Source organism: Talpa europaea (assembly GCF_964194135.1).
Source record: "Talpa europaea genome assembly, chromosome: 1".
Taxonomy (NCBI): Eukaryota; Metazoa; Chordata; class Mammalia; order Eulipotyphla; family Talpidae; genus Talpa; species Talpa europaea.
In genome coordinates this window covers 107,830,319-107,846,196 of record NC_140073.1, presented here as the reverse complement: position 1 = coordinate 107,846,196, position 15,878 = coordinate 107,830,319, and the positions used below count along the sequence as shown (strand labels likewise).

Here is a 15,878-nt window from a genome sequence, read left to right as displayed (position 1 = left end):
GCATGTGTGTTCTAGACTTTTTCAGGCTATGCCAGTAAATACGACTACATGGAGTTTATTATCTAGTGAGGGGAGACAGGCAATTAATACAACAGATAAGTAAATTACATACTATGTTTAAAGTTTCTAAGTGCTATGGAGAAAAGGAAAACTTGCAGGGAAACTGACATCAGGTATACTGTAGAGATGGCATGCCATACACAAAAGAGTTTTGGATGAAAAGTAGATTTAAAAATAGAAGTACATGAAATAGTAAATTACAGTTTATATCCCCTTGGGGAAAAGACTATTACTTCTATATCATATCTGTAAGGATATATTGAACTTCATCCAAGTAACAAAAGGTAATTAGGGTTTTGCATTGTTAGTCAGCTCCTCAGTCCTTAGACCATGTTGTTAGTGGCTCAGGTCTCTTTGGAGGACTAGCATAGCTGTGTACAACTAGGTAATTCTCTGTTTTCCAGCCCTTGCTACGGCAAGTTTCTCTCAGAATTTCTGGACAGCAAACTTTATTGTCACCAAAGTTCTTTTTCTCTTTTTCAGTGTATAGTGTTGCAACATGCTTGAGTGATGAGTTCAAGTGTGACAGTGGGAGGTGCATCCAAAGAGAATGGATCTGTGATGGTGATAATGACTGTGGGGACATGAGTGATGAGGATGAAAGACACCACTGTGGTGAGTGAAACCAATTAATTTTTCTACAGAATTACATTCCAGGGAAACTCAATAGATTTGTTTTTCTGTCTTTGGGTAGTATATTTGTCAGGCAGATTCCTTTTTAATTGAATGCTAGTGATAGAATGTTGCTTTTACTTTTTCAGTCTGGAATTGATATCATTCACTTAAATGCTTTGAAATGATGAAAAATGATTTTAATGTTTATTTTTTTCTTTTGCATTTAGCTAATGGAAATAACATCTTACATTTTTGAGAAGATAAAGAGAATTCAGTTGACCACTCTTAATATCCACTTTAACAGTGTAGCAATTAACTGTCTCCATTTTTTTCTGTTACCTTAGAACAACTGTTATTTAGGGAAATGGGTTGGAGGAGGGTTAATCCTTTTAAATGAATTATGGAACAGACTACAAAACATTTTCCATTACCAGCAGAGTGTGGAACTCTTACCAAAGGTGTCTTAGAAAAGCATCCTTCCCTGGTAGAACAATAAAAGTAATGGCTTCCTGATGTTTGCATTTGATCATAACAACCTCATGTGGCAGTGACTGTGGGGTGGTCCACAGCTGTACATTCACTATCCTCTGAAATGGGTAGCTAGCAACACAAACATGGACTGCTGCTTGCACTTCATTTGTCTTCTGTTCATCCATATGAAACTGGATAAAATACCTGTCCTTTCATTCTCTAGGCACTGACGATTATATGTTAGCATCTCATCTTTTTCCTAACAGTGTGGTGGTTTCTGAAAACTCTCATTGACATATGCATCTCCTATATACCCTAATTCTTTTTTGGGGGTGGTAGCTATAATATAGGTAAAAGCATCCTAAAGTTGAAGGAAAAAACCCCGACTCTTTAGAGTTCTGTGACTTTGAACCATCTAATTAAGCATTTTGAGTTTCAATTTTCTCATCTACTATGCTGGCAATAAAAATCTGCCTTACATTGTGTTCTTGTGATTAAGCTTTGTAAACTAAACATTGTTACCAAATATAAAGCATTTGTGATATCCAGTTAACAAAATGGGAATAGTTTTTGAAGCCCTGAGGGAAAAATATGATCTTATTTTGGAATGGTGAAAAACTCAGGGTTTTATTATGCCTATTTGTTCTGAAAAAATTAAGGTACAAAGCACTTGATATAGAATTTTTGGATGTATTTCCTGTTATAATCTATTATCACAGTAATGTGACTTGTCTATTTTCCCCATATTTCCTTTAATTTTTTAGATTGTTAAATGACACTTACCAAGAGAAATAATGATTCAGCATGATCCTGACTGCTAGAATGTTTCTGATTCTGTGTGCTTCCTTTCAGAGAGTTACACCTGCTCAGGCTCTTCGTTTCTGTGTGTCAATAGTGTGCCTCCATCCAGGAGGTGCATCCCCCTGTCCTGGGTCTGTGATGGTGATGTGGACTGTGCTGATGGCTATGATGAGCATCAGAACTGCACTCGGAGATCCTGCTCTGAAAATGAATTCACTTGTAATAATGGACTGTGTATCCCAAGTGTGTTCAGGTGAATTGGGAATTAAAATATTTCCCATCAAATCTCAAAAATCCATGGAACAGAACTTATCAATTATGGGTGGTAATGCAGTGCCTAGAGCCAGTGATACTTTTAATGTACAGTGTGGTCACTAAATATAATTTTTAGCAATTTTTTGAAGGCTGCAGTCCATGAAGGCAGATGTGCCTAAGGCTCATAAAGTGCATAATGTGACCTTGCACAGAAGACCAAGAAGATAGAGTGGACTTAATAGATGAATGTTCTTTCTTGAAGCAGATGCCCCTTTTGATTTTCCACTTAGGGCAGACACATGGGTACAAGAAATCCCTCACTGTCCTCTCTTGGCTGTAAGAAAGATAATAGTGCAAGCATGATGATAAAGTTTGGAAATTAGGCTCAGAGTCAATAAAAGTAGGTGAGGTGAACTGGGAATACATGCTCCTGCTAAAAGATGTAAAATGCTATTGAGCATTCACAGGAGTGGCAGGAGGATCATAACGTCTATGCTTTTTGTTTTGAGAGAGAGAAGTTGGAAATATGGATTTTTATATAAATATTCTGATTTTAAATGCCAGAACCAAATTTTAAAATTCTAGATAAATGTGAGCATCAAAGAGACTCAGCCCATAGCCTGCCAGTTGGGAAACCTCATCTGTAGTATTATGTTTGATTTCTTGTCATTTTCTACATATGGACCATTTTTAAAGGTTTAAACATTTTAGGTGTTCCACCTTCTCATTATCTCCACTTGGCAACTTTTTGGATATATGGGGAAGTAGAGAAAGAAACAGCAATGTGTAGGTTTCAATCCTAAAGGATTTGGAGAGTAGTAAAAGATAAGTTTGCTATGGTAGGTCTTCCTGAGGTGAAAATGTGTAGCTGGCATTTGGATACATGGAACTGGAGCCAAGCAGAGACATTGCATCTGCTCAATATGTGCATATTGAGAGCAGCAAAAACTGTCAACATACAGACGGCTATGGAAGGTGACATAGAAAATAAATGAAGCAGGTACAAGATGGGAGCAGCAGAGGTTCTGGGATCATTTGCTTAGGGCAGGCAGTCCCTTGATAGGCCCTGAGGGGCTGCTGCAATACAGTGTGGTGCAAAATGGTGTGTTCATGATGGTAGCCCAGCCAGAGAAGGCGAAGTCACATCCTGCAAAAGGAATAGGTAGTTAACATTAAACAAAACAAAACAAAAATTAGTGATTAGGAAGATAGATACATGTTATCTAGAAAATATGCTTTTGTGGGATGACTTAGCACCCAAAAAGGCCCAAGTAGACATTGGTGAAAGGTGGTAGTTTGCATATTGAAACCCTGAAGACATTCAGGAGATACACTTGTCTCCTTTTGTAGTGAAGTTGTATGTAAATATACTTTGTCTATGTTTAACTGATATTAATGCGATATGTAGATTTTTATATTTTGTAAGTTAAAGTGAAAAAATTTTATCTAATTTTTTTTCCCACTTAAGAGATTTATTATGATATACTGCTATATGGTGCTTTTGAATTTAGTATATAGTATCATTCCTGAGTATTGTCTGGAAACCTAGGCTTCTAGGGCATAGAATAATTAACTGATTTCTCTTTCCTTCCTTTGTTCTTTCATTCCTTCCTTTCTCTTGCTCTCTACCACCACTCCCTTTTCTTTTTGCTGAGCTTTCTTAATTGCTTTAGCCAAGGGCTATTGCAGAAGTGAAAAAATATTGTTTGTCTGGAAATATGAGCTATAAGACTTAAAATATCTACAAATTCTGTTTTCCCAAAGTGCCAATAGCCTCCAGAAAGTGTGCTGTGAATGTGCATACTCTTGCCCAGTTGACAGAAGGTGTGGTCCCTTGGTACAGTGGCTCAAGGGATCATTTTTCTATTGACTTTTTTTCTCTTGACTCTTTCCTGATGCTGTTAAAGAACCTGGGTAAAACAGTTGTGAGCAACTTGCTGGAATATTGACATTCAATTGTGTCTAAAAACGTGGTGATTTGCTTGCTTAACTAACTTGTTTTTCCTCTTGGTCTGGCTCTGAACTAAAGGAAAGAAAAAATTGGTGTCTCAAATCATTTGGAAATGAGTTAAATATCTCCCAGGAGATCAAATGGGGCTAAGCCAGCTTGCTTTGATTACAGCTATCTTTATAATTACATACATACATTTTCGTATAAAGCACATTGGCAGAGCCCTAGGTTTGTGGAATGCCTTGCTGATTAGCATTCTTGACTATAGATCAATTGTGAAGTTAACCACATTCACTTTCAACATCTTTTAATGCTGTGTCTCCAGTTCCTACACCCTCTGTGTAATTTTTTTCATAATTTGTCATTAGCTTTGCCAATCCTCACTCAAGACTTCTTTATCCTTATGATGATATTTGATACTATCATGAAGATCCTCTTCCATAATCATTGTCTTTCATGGGCTCTTGGAATATTGTGGAAAAGAAAGACAAACCAGACTCACCGAATTTCAGGAAACTATATTGTCTGGGAATGTTTGGTCCCAAAACAGCTTCTAGGACTCTGAAATGCCTTCTCCCTTTGACAATATTCTGTGCTAATAGTTTCCTCTCCTCAGCATCATAGCAACTCATATCTCATGGTGGCAGGAGAATCATAATAAAAGAGGGAAGAATTGGGACTGCCAATGTAAACAATACTCTGATATGAAGATATATGTTCTTAGAGGACACCTCTAATAGCCTTATCATTTATAATATATAGTGCTCACCCTTGGGTAAGGGCTCTTTGGCCATAAGGCTACCCAAGACATTGCCTGTGCAATGAGTTTTCTCATTGTCTGATGTATAGAGTTGATGAACACCAAAATTATAAAAGTATATTTAATTAATTCATTGGGAAAAATGAATCTTATTGTATATGATGACTCTAGACCCACATTTCTAATGTGGCAGCCAGAACCTGGGGGTGCTAAATATTTGATTCTTCTAGGGATGAAGATTCTGGGGGAGAGAGAACTGAGGGCACTGGTGGTTGAAATGGTCAATTTGGCATTCAGAGGCAGAAACAAATCCCTCAGTATGTGATAGTTGAGCATTGTTGTCACCCTTTCAAGTGTGGTACTGGGTCTCTCAATACAGGTGTGACCGGCGCAATGACTGTGGGGACTCCAGTGATGAAAGGGGGTGCTCATATCCGACCTGCAGGGAAAATGAATTTACCTGTCAGAATGGGCTCTGCATTTATAAGGGCTATGTCTGTGATCTGGATAATGATTGTGGAGATAACTCTGATGAGCTGCATGACCTGTGCCACACCCCAGAAACCACATGCCCCCCTCATCAGTTCAAGTGTAATAATGGGAACTGCATTGAGATGGTGAAAGTCTGCAACCTCCAAGATGACTGTTTAGACAATAGTGATGAGAAAGGATGTGGTGAGTATAATAGAACATTTGGGAAGAATGGGGAGACTGAATGTGGATTCTCAACCCTTCTCAGCCCATGCTGTAAGTACAGTATTACCAGAAAATTACTATTGTTTGTCTACCAAAGGCAACAATTTCTTGGTAAGGTCAGTACACAAACATTATTATTATTAATTACTCAGGCTGTCATTGGAGAACAGGAGATGAAAATTTCAGGTCATTAGTACCTGAAAACATTGTTAAATAAGGCAAATAATGTTAATTATCTTTGAACCCTTGGAACCACTTGTTTCCTGAACAGTCCCTCTAGAATTCCTTAGCCTGTTCTTCATTTTCACACTTATGTGATTGAAGGGAAGGGTTTTAACCTCCCTCACTCATTCCCACAAGTAGACAATGGAGAAATTATAAAATATAGAATTAATAAGAATATGTTCTCTTCACTGTGTAGATACTTTTCATTTTTCATAGGAGCAGCCACAGTACACCCAATAGAGTGCTGGTCAATTCATCCTATCTTGAGAGAGCCAAATACGTGGTTTCTCCCAGCCCTCTGTTCGGAGATGTCCCCTGGTAGTCTGAATGTGGCCGCTGTGTGAGTAGTCACACACCACTGACATGGAAGATGCTGCAAATCAGAACATTATTTATCCGAGAGACCTGTTTTGCGAGTACACTAATGGCCAGACTCTTCTTCTGTTCTCCATTCTTCTATCTCTTGCCATTGTACTTTTAAAATTATTGGTAAAACCAAGGTTGGCCAGTATAGGATTAGAAGTCAAACTCAAGCTTGCTAGTTGTATTAATTGTTAAAACCACCAGTGAAAGATTAAGTTGAGAAGGAAATTAAAAAGTAGTGACTTTTATAATCTATAGCTTGTAGAAATCCCTTATGGTCTGCCTTCTCTTTGCATGACTAATGAAAAATTGGGGCTCTCCGGTGGAAATGTTAATGTTAGATGACGATGGTGACTCCATTGCTGACATTTTAGGTTCTCTAATAGTTGTCTTTTACCTACAGGCGTTAATGAATGTGATGACCTTTCACTCAGTGGCTGTGACCAAAACTGCACAGACACCCTCACCAGCTTCTATTGTTCTTGTCGCCCTGGTTACAAGCTTCTGTCTGATCGGCGCAGTTGTGAGGATATTGATGAATGCAAAGAGACACCCTTTGTCTGTAGCCAGAAATGTGAGAATGTCATGGGCTCTTACATCTGTAAGTGTGCCCCAGGCTACATCCGAGAACCAGATGGAAAGAGCTGTCGGCAGAACAGTAACATTGAGCCCTATCTCATTTTTAGCAACCGTTACTATTTGAGAAATCTAACTACAGATGGCCATTTTTACTCCCTCATTTTGCAAGGACTGGGCAATGCTGTGGCACTGGATTTTGACCGGGTAGAAAAGAGATTGTACTGGATTGATGCAGAGAAAAAAGTCATTGAGAGAATGTTTTTGAATAAGACAAGTAGGGAGGTAGTTATAAACCACAATCTACCAGCTGCAGAAGGACTGGCAGTAGACTGGGTTGCCAGGTAAGAAAACCCTGAAAAACATTTTGAAAGTTAAGTTTTTTTAAAGGCATTCAAGCCATGTTTTCATCGTCATAAGGCATTGATCTTTTCAACTTGTTTTAATATGTGAATACACTTAAATGCATTTTTTTTTCCTGATACATACCTACTACTCAAATCAGATACCACAGAACCAAAAGTCTAGTGAATCAAAGAATTCATAGTACCATTTGAATGGGGAGGAGGATCACAAGGGAAAAAAGAACTCTACTAATTGGTGGCCACTCAATTAACTGGAGAAGATATTAATGGGTGATTCATGGATTTTTGGTGCATTTAATTTTTAAAATTGCTTACTATGCTATGTCAGGCGTGACTAAGGGTCTAGAGTTAAGCAAGACAGACATAATCCCTGCTGTCTTGGAGCTCACAGACTTGTTTATAAGGCTCTAGTCATTTCCAGCATGCGATGGCCATGAAATAAAGAATGAATAACCTGAAACTCTTTTGTTTTGAGTGTTTTTAAGAAAGGCGGGTGATATTTTAACTAAATTTTACCAGATCAACCACACTTCTTAACATCTCTATTGAATAGTGAGTAGACCAGATACTCGGTAGTAAAAAGTAGTTGACTTTATGGTTAACAGATGTGAAGCTCAGGCACTTGGACTGTAAATATTATTGCTGTTATCAGCCTGGACTTCCAGAGAGCTCTTCTCATTTTCCCTGTTTGACTATCTTAAGGGTAAAGATCCTAAAATGGCAGGGGATGAAGGGTGTGGCTCCAGAGTTTTACCAATCACCTGATTAGCTTATCGATGGGTGCTCAATAAGTAAGTGCTTGCTGAATAATAAACACTGACTATATGACTAAAGGTATTATATATGTAGTGGCTGTACTCAGTGTCAAAGCAGAAATTTCTGATTTGTCAGAACAGAACTAAATGCAGCACTGCTCCTATCTCATCCTTTGCCCTAGTGAAAGGAAAAAAATAATTTAACTCTGAGATATTGTCATTTAGCCCTCTCCCCCCCAAACTGGTAGGATGTTATTATCCCCGGGTTTCAGTTATTTCCCTCTTGTTAACTGAAAATAGTCTCTCAATAGATAAAGAGTTTATTAGAGAATGAAAGCAAGGATTTGTTATTATTGCTATCCTTAGACACTAAAATTATGGACTCCAAACTTGTAGCCATCTCATTCACTGGGATTTACCCAACTGAATTACTTATGCATTCTCATTCTCAAGCCTAAAAAAATGCTACTCTCCTAATAGTTGAATATTCTGATACCTACGATGGTAGGATTAAGGATTCCTTCTTGCAAGGAGACATTCCAGCCTTTTGCAAAGGAAATCATTTTCCTTGCAGTTGGAATTGACCACTAGATCCTAAATGACACTGAATTCTAGGGGCATTGAACCATTTGGATCATTATAGAAGCTTTAAGATTCTGATGAAAACCATGGATCCCTTGCTGGTTAAAAGCACTTAACATATTTTACAATCAGTTTTAGAGGATTCACATCCCCAAAGCCTGGCTATCCTGATGTCAGGGTAAGAACCCTAAGTTAGGAGCCCTTGTCATATGGAAAATAAATGGATATTGAATAGCACTATATAGAGAGAGCTGAAATATCTCTGAGCTAGGAGTTTCTAAAGCCTCATAAGTTTAAGTAAGATGGCATAGGGTAAGAAATTTGCTTTGCCAGTCTAATATGACAGGGCCACAGAGAAGAAAGTTTTTTCTACCTTAAGGATGTCATCTTTCACAGGTCCTTTGTGCAGTCTTAATAATGTATTTGACAAATCTGGTCCCTCAGCTACACCATTTAAACTGTAATTCATGGATGGCACTCTTTGCTCTCACTTGTTTCCCTGTTCCTCTAAGTCTCTGTATTGCCTGGGAATGATGCCTTATGCTGCCTGAAAAATAGTAAAGCCAGATCTGTGTGAGATGTGGTGCTCAATTCTCTATGCAACATCACTTCCAGGCAGGAATTGTGGCATACACTTGCATCTTCCTTTGGCTATTGCAGGAAGGTCAGCTTCCTGTTTCTTCTTGCCCTTGTTTGGGGAAAAGTGCCTTCTCACAGCTGTCTGTGTGATTCGAGGTAGCTTGTCTAGGAGATTGGGTAACTAAATAGACCCCATTTCACAATCAAAATAACTGTATCAGTAACTCTTGACTCTCCATTTTAGGAAACTCTATTGGGTGGATGCCCACTTGAGATGCCTCTCTGTCTCTGACCTCAATGGCCAACATCGCCGCAAGCTGGCTGAGCACTGTATGGATGTTAACAACACCTTCTGCTTCGAAAATCCCAGAGGAATTGCCCTTCACCCTCAATATGGGTATTGTCTCCCCATAATATTGGACTCTTCTTTCATGCCCTCATTCCACCTCTATTACCAAAAAGGTTGTTTGTATAGTTGTCTCAATTTCAATATCTTGCTGGGATTTGTCTTTTGCTTTTCCTAACTGGTAAATGGCTTAGTATAATGGGTAGAAGCATGGTTTGTTTGAATAATATTCATCAACTATTTTTCTTTCCTTTGCCATGACATACATACTGTTTCACTGTGCAAGCTACAAATTTTGATTGTGTGCAAAGAACATTTTGGTTTAAAAAAAGGCTATTTTCACTCACATTTCCATGTTAACTTAAATTCCAAGCTATTCCTGTTTATTTTTAAACATTTCTTATTTATCATTTCTTTTAGGTTATTTTCTGTTAGGATGTTCTGTAGTATGCAAACTCTGTTTCTCTGTTTGGAAAAGAACCATGTCTTTTGTCTTTGATGTCTTTTGGTTTTAGGGACTGACATCTTGTGTTTGCTCCAACAGGTATGTCTACTGGGCAGACTGGGCTCACCGAGCATACATTGCGAGAATTGGCATGGATGGAACCAACAAGTCTGTGATTATCTCTACCAAGTTAGAATGGCCCAATGGCATCACCATTGATTATACAAATGATCTACTCTACTGGACTGATGCTCACCTGGGTTACATCGAGTATGTATACAAATAAGAATAAAGCAAACGAGGACACTCTTTATTCCAAGCATCAGGGTTTGTGTTGCCAGTGTACTATTCCCATGTAGCTTCTAACTGGTCTGTGTGTTGACTGTCACTCTGAGGTTACTTTCAATTAAGACTCTTTATAGGTAGTTCACTGAGCTCTGTAGGGTGCAGTAGAAAGAATGAGAATTTTAATGTTGTACAGATCAGATTTTGTCCTAATGCTTATACTTCTTAACTGTTTTTTTTTCTAACATCTGTAAAATGTTGCTAGCATTCTCTACCCGATGGTTGTCAGTTTAATGTTCAACTCATTCTAATTTCCTTATCTCTTTTCTTTGTCCCTCCATCCTAATAGATGATTAATAGGTTTTAGTATTTGAAAAAAGAAAAAGAGTGAAAGTGCTGAAAAGGTTTCCCCTAAAATACATATGTTAAGTACAATGAAGTGTTTTTTGTATGATAATGTAATAAAATCTTTCTAGTAGTAGAATAATTCAAAATATTTTGAATGTCATACTGTTCAATGAAAAATACTCATAAAAAAGATAATACTTGTTATTAGCCAACCAGTATTTTTAATTAGGGACATTGCTTGTTGAATTGTAGTAATGTCAACTAGGTAGGTATTTATGAACAAGTACCCAGGTACACAACCTGTTGCTGTCAAAAACATGGAGTTACTATCATTTTAAAGGGCTTTAAGAATGTTGTCATTCTATTAAATTAATTTTGTGCCAAAGTCAAGGTAGAAATTTTTGTAGAATTTAACTCTGCCTAATATCCCATTTTGAGTTAGTAGCATCAAGGTGTTCAAAGAAGCTTGAACAATTTTCTTGTTGAAATTTTATTGTCCTTTAGGTTTTGTAGGTATATACTATTTCAAGAAGCATTAGAAGCAAAAAGGAATTTTCTATATACTTCATATTGACCGTTCTCTTTGACAAAATGTGATATTGATTATTTGTGTAGTTGAATTCTATAATTCAGGCAGTAGGTTACCATCTAAAAGTCAAGTCATAATATCAGGCACTGTGATCTTGGAGTGAATAAACCTTTAATATTCAGTGAGCCAGGTAGCCCTATTGACTTGATCAGCTCTTGAAGAGGAAGCAGTGCCTATTTTATAAATTTGACTATGTAAAGCAATACATTTTTTATAAAGTATCCAGTTCATTTCTTGTGCATCTTGGGATGTACAACAAATCCATATAGCCATGCCTATGGTTCTATAAAACATATATACAAAAATATCCACAGAGTTGTCAGATCTCTATACTGAGTTTATGTAAAAACTAAAAGGGAAGGTCTCAAGAAATTTTTTTTTTTTTTTAAGGAAACTGAGGATGACTAAGTTCTGGTCATTTTCCTGGACTCTCATCAACAGAGGTCAAGAAAGTCTTCAAGTTTTCCTATAGTTTCTATAAATTACCATAATTATGATAGTTTGGAAATTATATTTAATATGGCATGGCTAACATTGTCAAGTTTCTTAGTTGCAAGCTTATTCTAGCTCCTGTTTAAGTTTTAGGGTCTGTTCCAAAATTTAAAAATATTTAAATATCAGTATTTTGATATAGCCACCTAATAATTAATGAGACATGGAACTAGAAGGACCTGGAAATATAGCTGTGGATGCTCTGCAACATCTTGAAATCAGAGAACCTCCTCTGGAGATTTATTCATCTGGAAAAGTCTTTATTAATGGTGCCCAGGGCTTGATTAATAATGAATGTGCTGCCCGTGTGTACAGAGTTAACCCTGAAGGCCTATAATTTAACTCAGCTAGTATATTCCCCTTGGGTTATACTGAGAAACCAGCTGTCTCTTAAAACTGCATTTCTCTTGAAATGTTCATGAGAAGGCAGAAATCCAGCTTTATATTGCTATCCTCTGATTTCTTTCAATGACTTAGGAAAGAAAAATGTATTCATCTCAGGATACTAACAGGATGCTGAATGGAGAAAATCAATGTAAGAGTCTGTAAACACATCAGTTGAACCAGCTGCATCTGCAGGAAAGCAGTTGTGTTAGGAATTAGCAATTGAACTCCAATGCTATTCCTATTGCATCTTTTATATAGTTTATTCAGGCAAACTATCCTTTGAGCTTTTGTTTTAATTAGATACTAGGAATTTTGGGGAGAGTCTGAACTTCAGTTGCTTGTGGAAGGTAGAATTTTCTTTTTTGATTTGTCACCTCCTATTTCCTTAAAGGCATTAGAGAGAAGTTGTCTTCATTGAGTGACTTTCTACCTCCTATCACAGGTACTCTGACTTGGAGGGCCACCATCGGCACACAGTATATGAAGGGATATTGCCTCATCCCTTTGCTATTACCATTTTTGAAGATACTGTTTACTGGACAGATTGGAATACAAAGACAGTTGAAAAGGGAAACAAATATGATGGATCACATAGGATGGTGCTGGTGAACACAACACATAAACCGTATGACATCCATGTGTACCATTCATATAGGCAGCCCATTGGTGAGTAGATGATTCAGAAGTTTGACACATTTGCGTGCATGGTATATATGTCATTCTTGTTTCTGTGAGCATATACACCATGATTTATGAAAGGAATGGCATTAGTTGTTAATTTTCTGCAGAACATATGTTGAGAGTATAACTTTAGATTTCTTTCCCCCTATTTCCAGGAAAGACTGTTTTCTCAATACTGCTCTATTCTTAAAGATCAATCTTGATCTTTGTTTTTGATAAGGGTAAGCAGTTATTATGTTGCCATATTTACTTTATTTTTATGGGAAAAATGAAAAAGTGAGTTGGAAAAATTGTGACATTCCAACCCTAAACTTAAGAAAGCACCTTTGAAAAATAAGGACATTTCCTGTATAACCACAATAAATTATAACATCTAAAAGATTAACAGTTATTCCCCAATGCCATGATCAATTTATTGAAATGATTGAATTAAAATAAATGTTTTAAAGACAATGACAAAACATCATTTATTAAATGTCTATTTGCATGTAACATTGCATTATGTATTAAAATGTGTGTTAATGTCTATTTGCATATAACATCATATTATGTATTAAAATGTGTGTTATTCTTGCCATCTATAATAATGCCAAGAATAATGTCTTTTGTGAAGAGCAACACATTACAGTGTCTCATAAGTTAGGGAATTTGATGTTTATTTGCTTGTGAACTTATATTCCTCATGAAGTGAAAGAAATTTTATGCTTTATAAATAATCTAGCAAAAGTCTATAGTATACTTTGGAGATAAAATGAATTAATTCTGTTGGTCTGCTTTGTTGCCGTATCTTGCTGAAGTATCTAAACTTGAAAGGAAGAAAAATGCAAATTGGCAAAATAAAAATATTTAGTATTTTTCCCCTGAAGTTAACTGTATTCAGATTATTTAGCAAAAGTTCAAATTAGTTTTCACTTCCAAAAGGTGGCCCAGAAAACTAGTAAAGATGCTGCTTGGTTTAACCACCCACTGCATTTCTGTTGCATGTCCATAGAATGGAAAAATATAGCACCTGCTGGAAATTAAAACTTCAACTTAGCTTCTGGCATATGAGCATAAGCAACGTGTGTCCTACCTGTTCTCCAAGAACTGAGAAACATTTCTTAGCCCAAAACTCTAGAGGTTATCCTCATTCCTGGTAGCATAAATATTGGTTTTCTCAAAGCACCAGGTTGCTTATAGAACTGCCATCTGTCCTGTTTATGAACATTTGGATAATGCGTGAAACTGGGATATTGATTTTCCTTACTCTCTGAGTGGTGATGATTGCTTGATACTCTCTATGCGTGAATGAACATGTATTTTACTTTTTCTTTCATTAGTGAACAATCCTTGTGGGACCAACAATGGTGGCTGTTCTCATCTCTGCCTCATCAAAGCAGGAGGAAAAGGATTCACCTGCGAGTGTCCAGACAACTTCTATACCTTACACCAGGGGGATGACGTCTGCCTGCCCATGTGCTCTAGCACCCAGTTCCTGTGTGGTAACAATGAAAAGTGAGGCTCTTTTCTTTCCCCACTGCCTCTCCATCCCTCAGACACACACCGAACTTCAAGTTTCAGGGGATGTAAGTTTTCTAAGGAACCAATATTTTGGTTCATTTGGAATACTTCAGAGTCTCCAGCTTCAGATAACTTCTTCCATAAATAGAAACAAGTTGTTGACCAAGTGGTTATGACTATGTATGCAAGTTTTTTTTTTTTTTTCATCTGTAGAGAGGAAGCAAACTGTGTTTTTTGTTTCTAATAAATTTTTCTCGGTGTCAGGGCCAAGAGTATTGTAGGTGTACACTGAAAAATAACCTTTAAGAGTGACAGAATTTCTCTTTTCCGCACATATGCCAGAGGATCCAGCATTTCATATTCAAATCTATTTGTAATCATCTGTGTTTGTTATGAAAGATCACCACAGATTATTCCATAACAATGGCCATAGGCCATTGATGACCACAGGACTGAGTCAGAGGGAGTTGTGGGAGAGGTGTGAATGCAAATCACAGCATCTAAGATTTAATGGCAGGTTATTTTGTCAATTAAATAAGGTCTCTTAGATTAAGATGCATACATCTATACTGACATAGGCTCTCAATAAATGTGCTTCTAGCCACTGGCCTTCTCCTTTCTTCACATATGGTGGCCTCGCTCCTTTGCTAACAAACTAACACAATTGCAGTGTTTGTTATGGCAATGAAATTTAATGATAATACTCAAAGCATCTTTTCAGAAGTATTTGAGTTTTAACAAACCTGTTCTAGCTCATCTGGTTATGTTTTCTTTGAGAACATACATAGTAACTGAGTTTTCACTGGTCTTCTCTTGGGCTGGCGAGAACTCATGTGAAATTCAGTTTTGACTTCTCTCCAGAGAGCCATTGCCACTCGCCCCTGCCCCTCTGCTTTTCTAAGGGAAGTCTTTCTCTATTGTGCAGGTGTATTCCTGTCTGGTGGAAATGCGATGGACAGAGAGACTGCTCAGATGGCTCTGATGAATCTGCCACATGCCCACAGCGTTACTGCCCATTAGGGAAATTCCAGTGCAAGGATGGCAACTGCACCAACCCACAGACCATCTGCAATGCTCACCAAGACTGCCCTGATGGCTCTGATGAAGATCATGTTCTTTGTGGTGTGTTGAATTGCTTTTTGCCTCCTTGGCCTATTTCTGCAGTTCATTATGTATAATCATGATTCTGTGTGTATTTTCCGAATGCCACAAACCAAAATCCTGTCCAAAGTCTTTAGGAGAAAGCTCAGAGTTCATCCTCTAACTATGTTTATAAGGTTTTTTAGACTGTCTAAGATCTCCCTAAGGCAAATGGTTGAGGTAAGTAAATAAGTTGTCTACATTTGTGGCTCCTTACCATGGGTTATGCATGGCGTCCTCCTTGAGAACTAACATGAAGGGCACAATGAGAGTTCCCTCTTCCATTTTAGACAAGGATTCTCAGTTGTAATATTTATTTGTTTCCATTTTTTCAAAACCAAAAATTCACCGCAGTAGCTCTCCAACCTAAAAACAAAATGTGAACAGCAGCAACAAACACATAGTGAGAAAAATATACTTTGGGGGAATGTAGACAAGGGAAGGTGAATTTAATTGCCTATCAGTGATGATCTAGTCCCCTAATTCTGCATGCAAGAAAGAGATAGTGAAGAATGTAGGAGACTAATAGTTAAAGGAGTGACTGTCCCTCTGTGATACTGGTTGATAATACGTGCATTAGGACATAGGTCCTCTAAAAGCAAATTATGATT

At 37.4% G+C, this 15,878-nt stretch overlaps 1 protein-coding gene across 1 annotated transcript in view; it reads left to right on the top strand.

The window, feature by feature from the left end:
- The window catches only part of LRP2 (LDL receptor related protein 2), a gene marked incomplete at both ends in the record, with an annotated part of 187,744 nt that overhangs the window by 136,030 nt on the left and 35,836 nt on the right, over window positions 1-15,878 (top strand). The window contains 9 exons of the mRNA XM_084230097.1: window positions 544-675; window positions 1,999-2,200; window positions 5,293-5,588; window positions 6,601-7,117; window positions 9,299-9,451; window positions 9,945-10,115; window positions 12,389-12,612; window positions 13,947-14,121; window positions 15,053-15,249. Coding sequence (XP_084086223.1) covers window positions 544-675; window positions 1,999-2,200; window positions 5,293-5,588; window positions 6,601-7,117; window positions 9,299-9,451; window positions 9,945-10,115; window positions 12,389-12,612; window positions 13,947-14,121; window positions 15,053-15,249 — 2,067 coding nt within the window. The remainder of the gene's footprint in view (window positions 1-543; window positions 676-1,998; window positions 2,201-5,292; window positions 5,589-6,600; window positions 7,118-9,298; window positions 9,452-9,944; window positions 10,116-12,388; window positions 12,613-13,946; window positions 14,122-15,052; window positions 15,250-15,878) is intronic.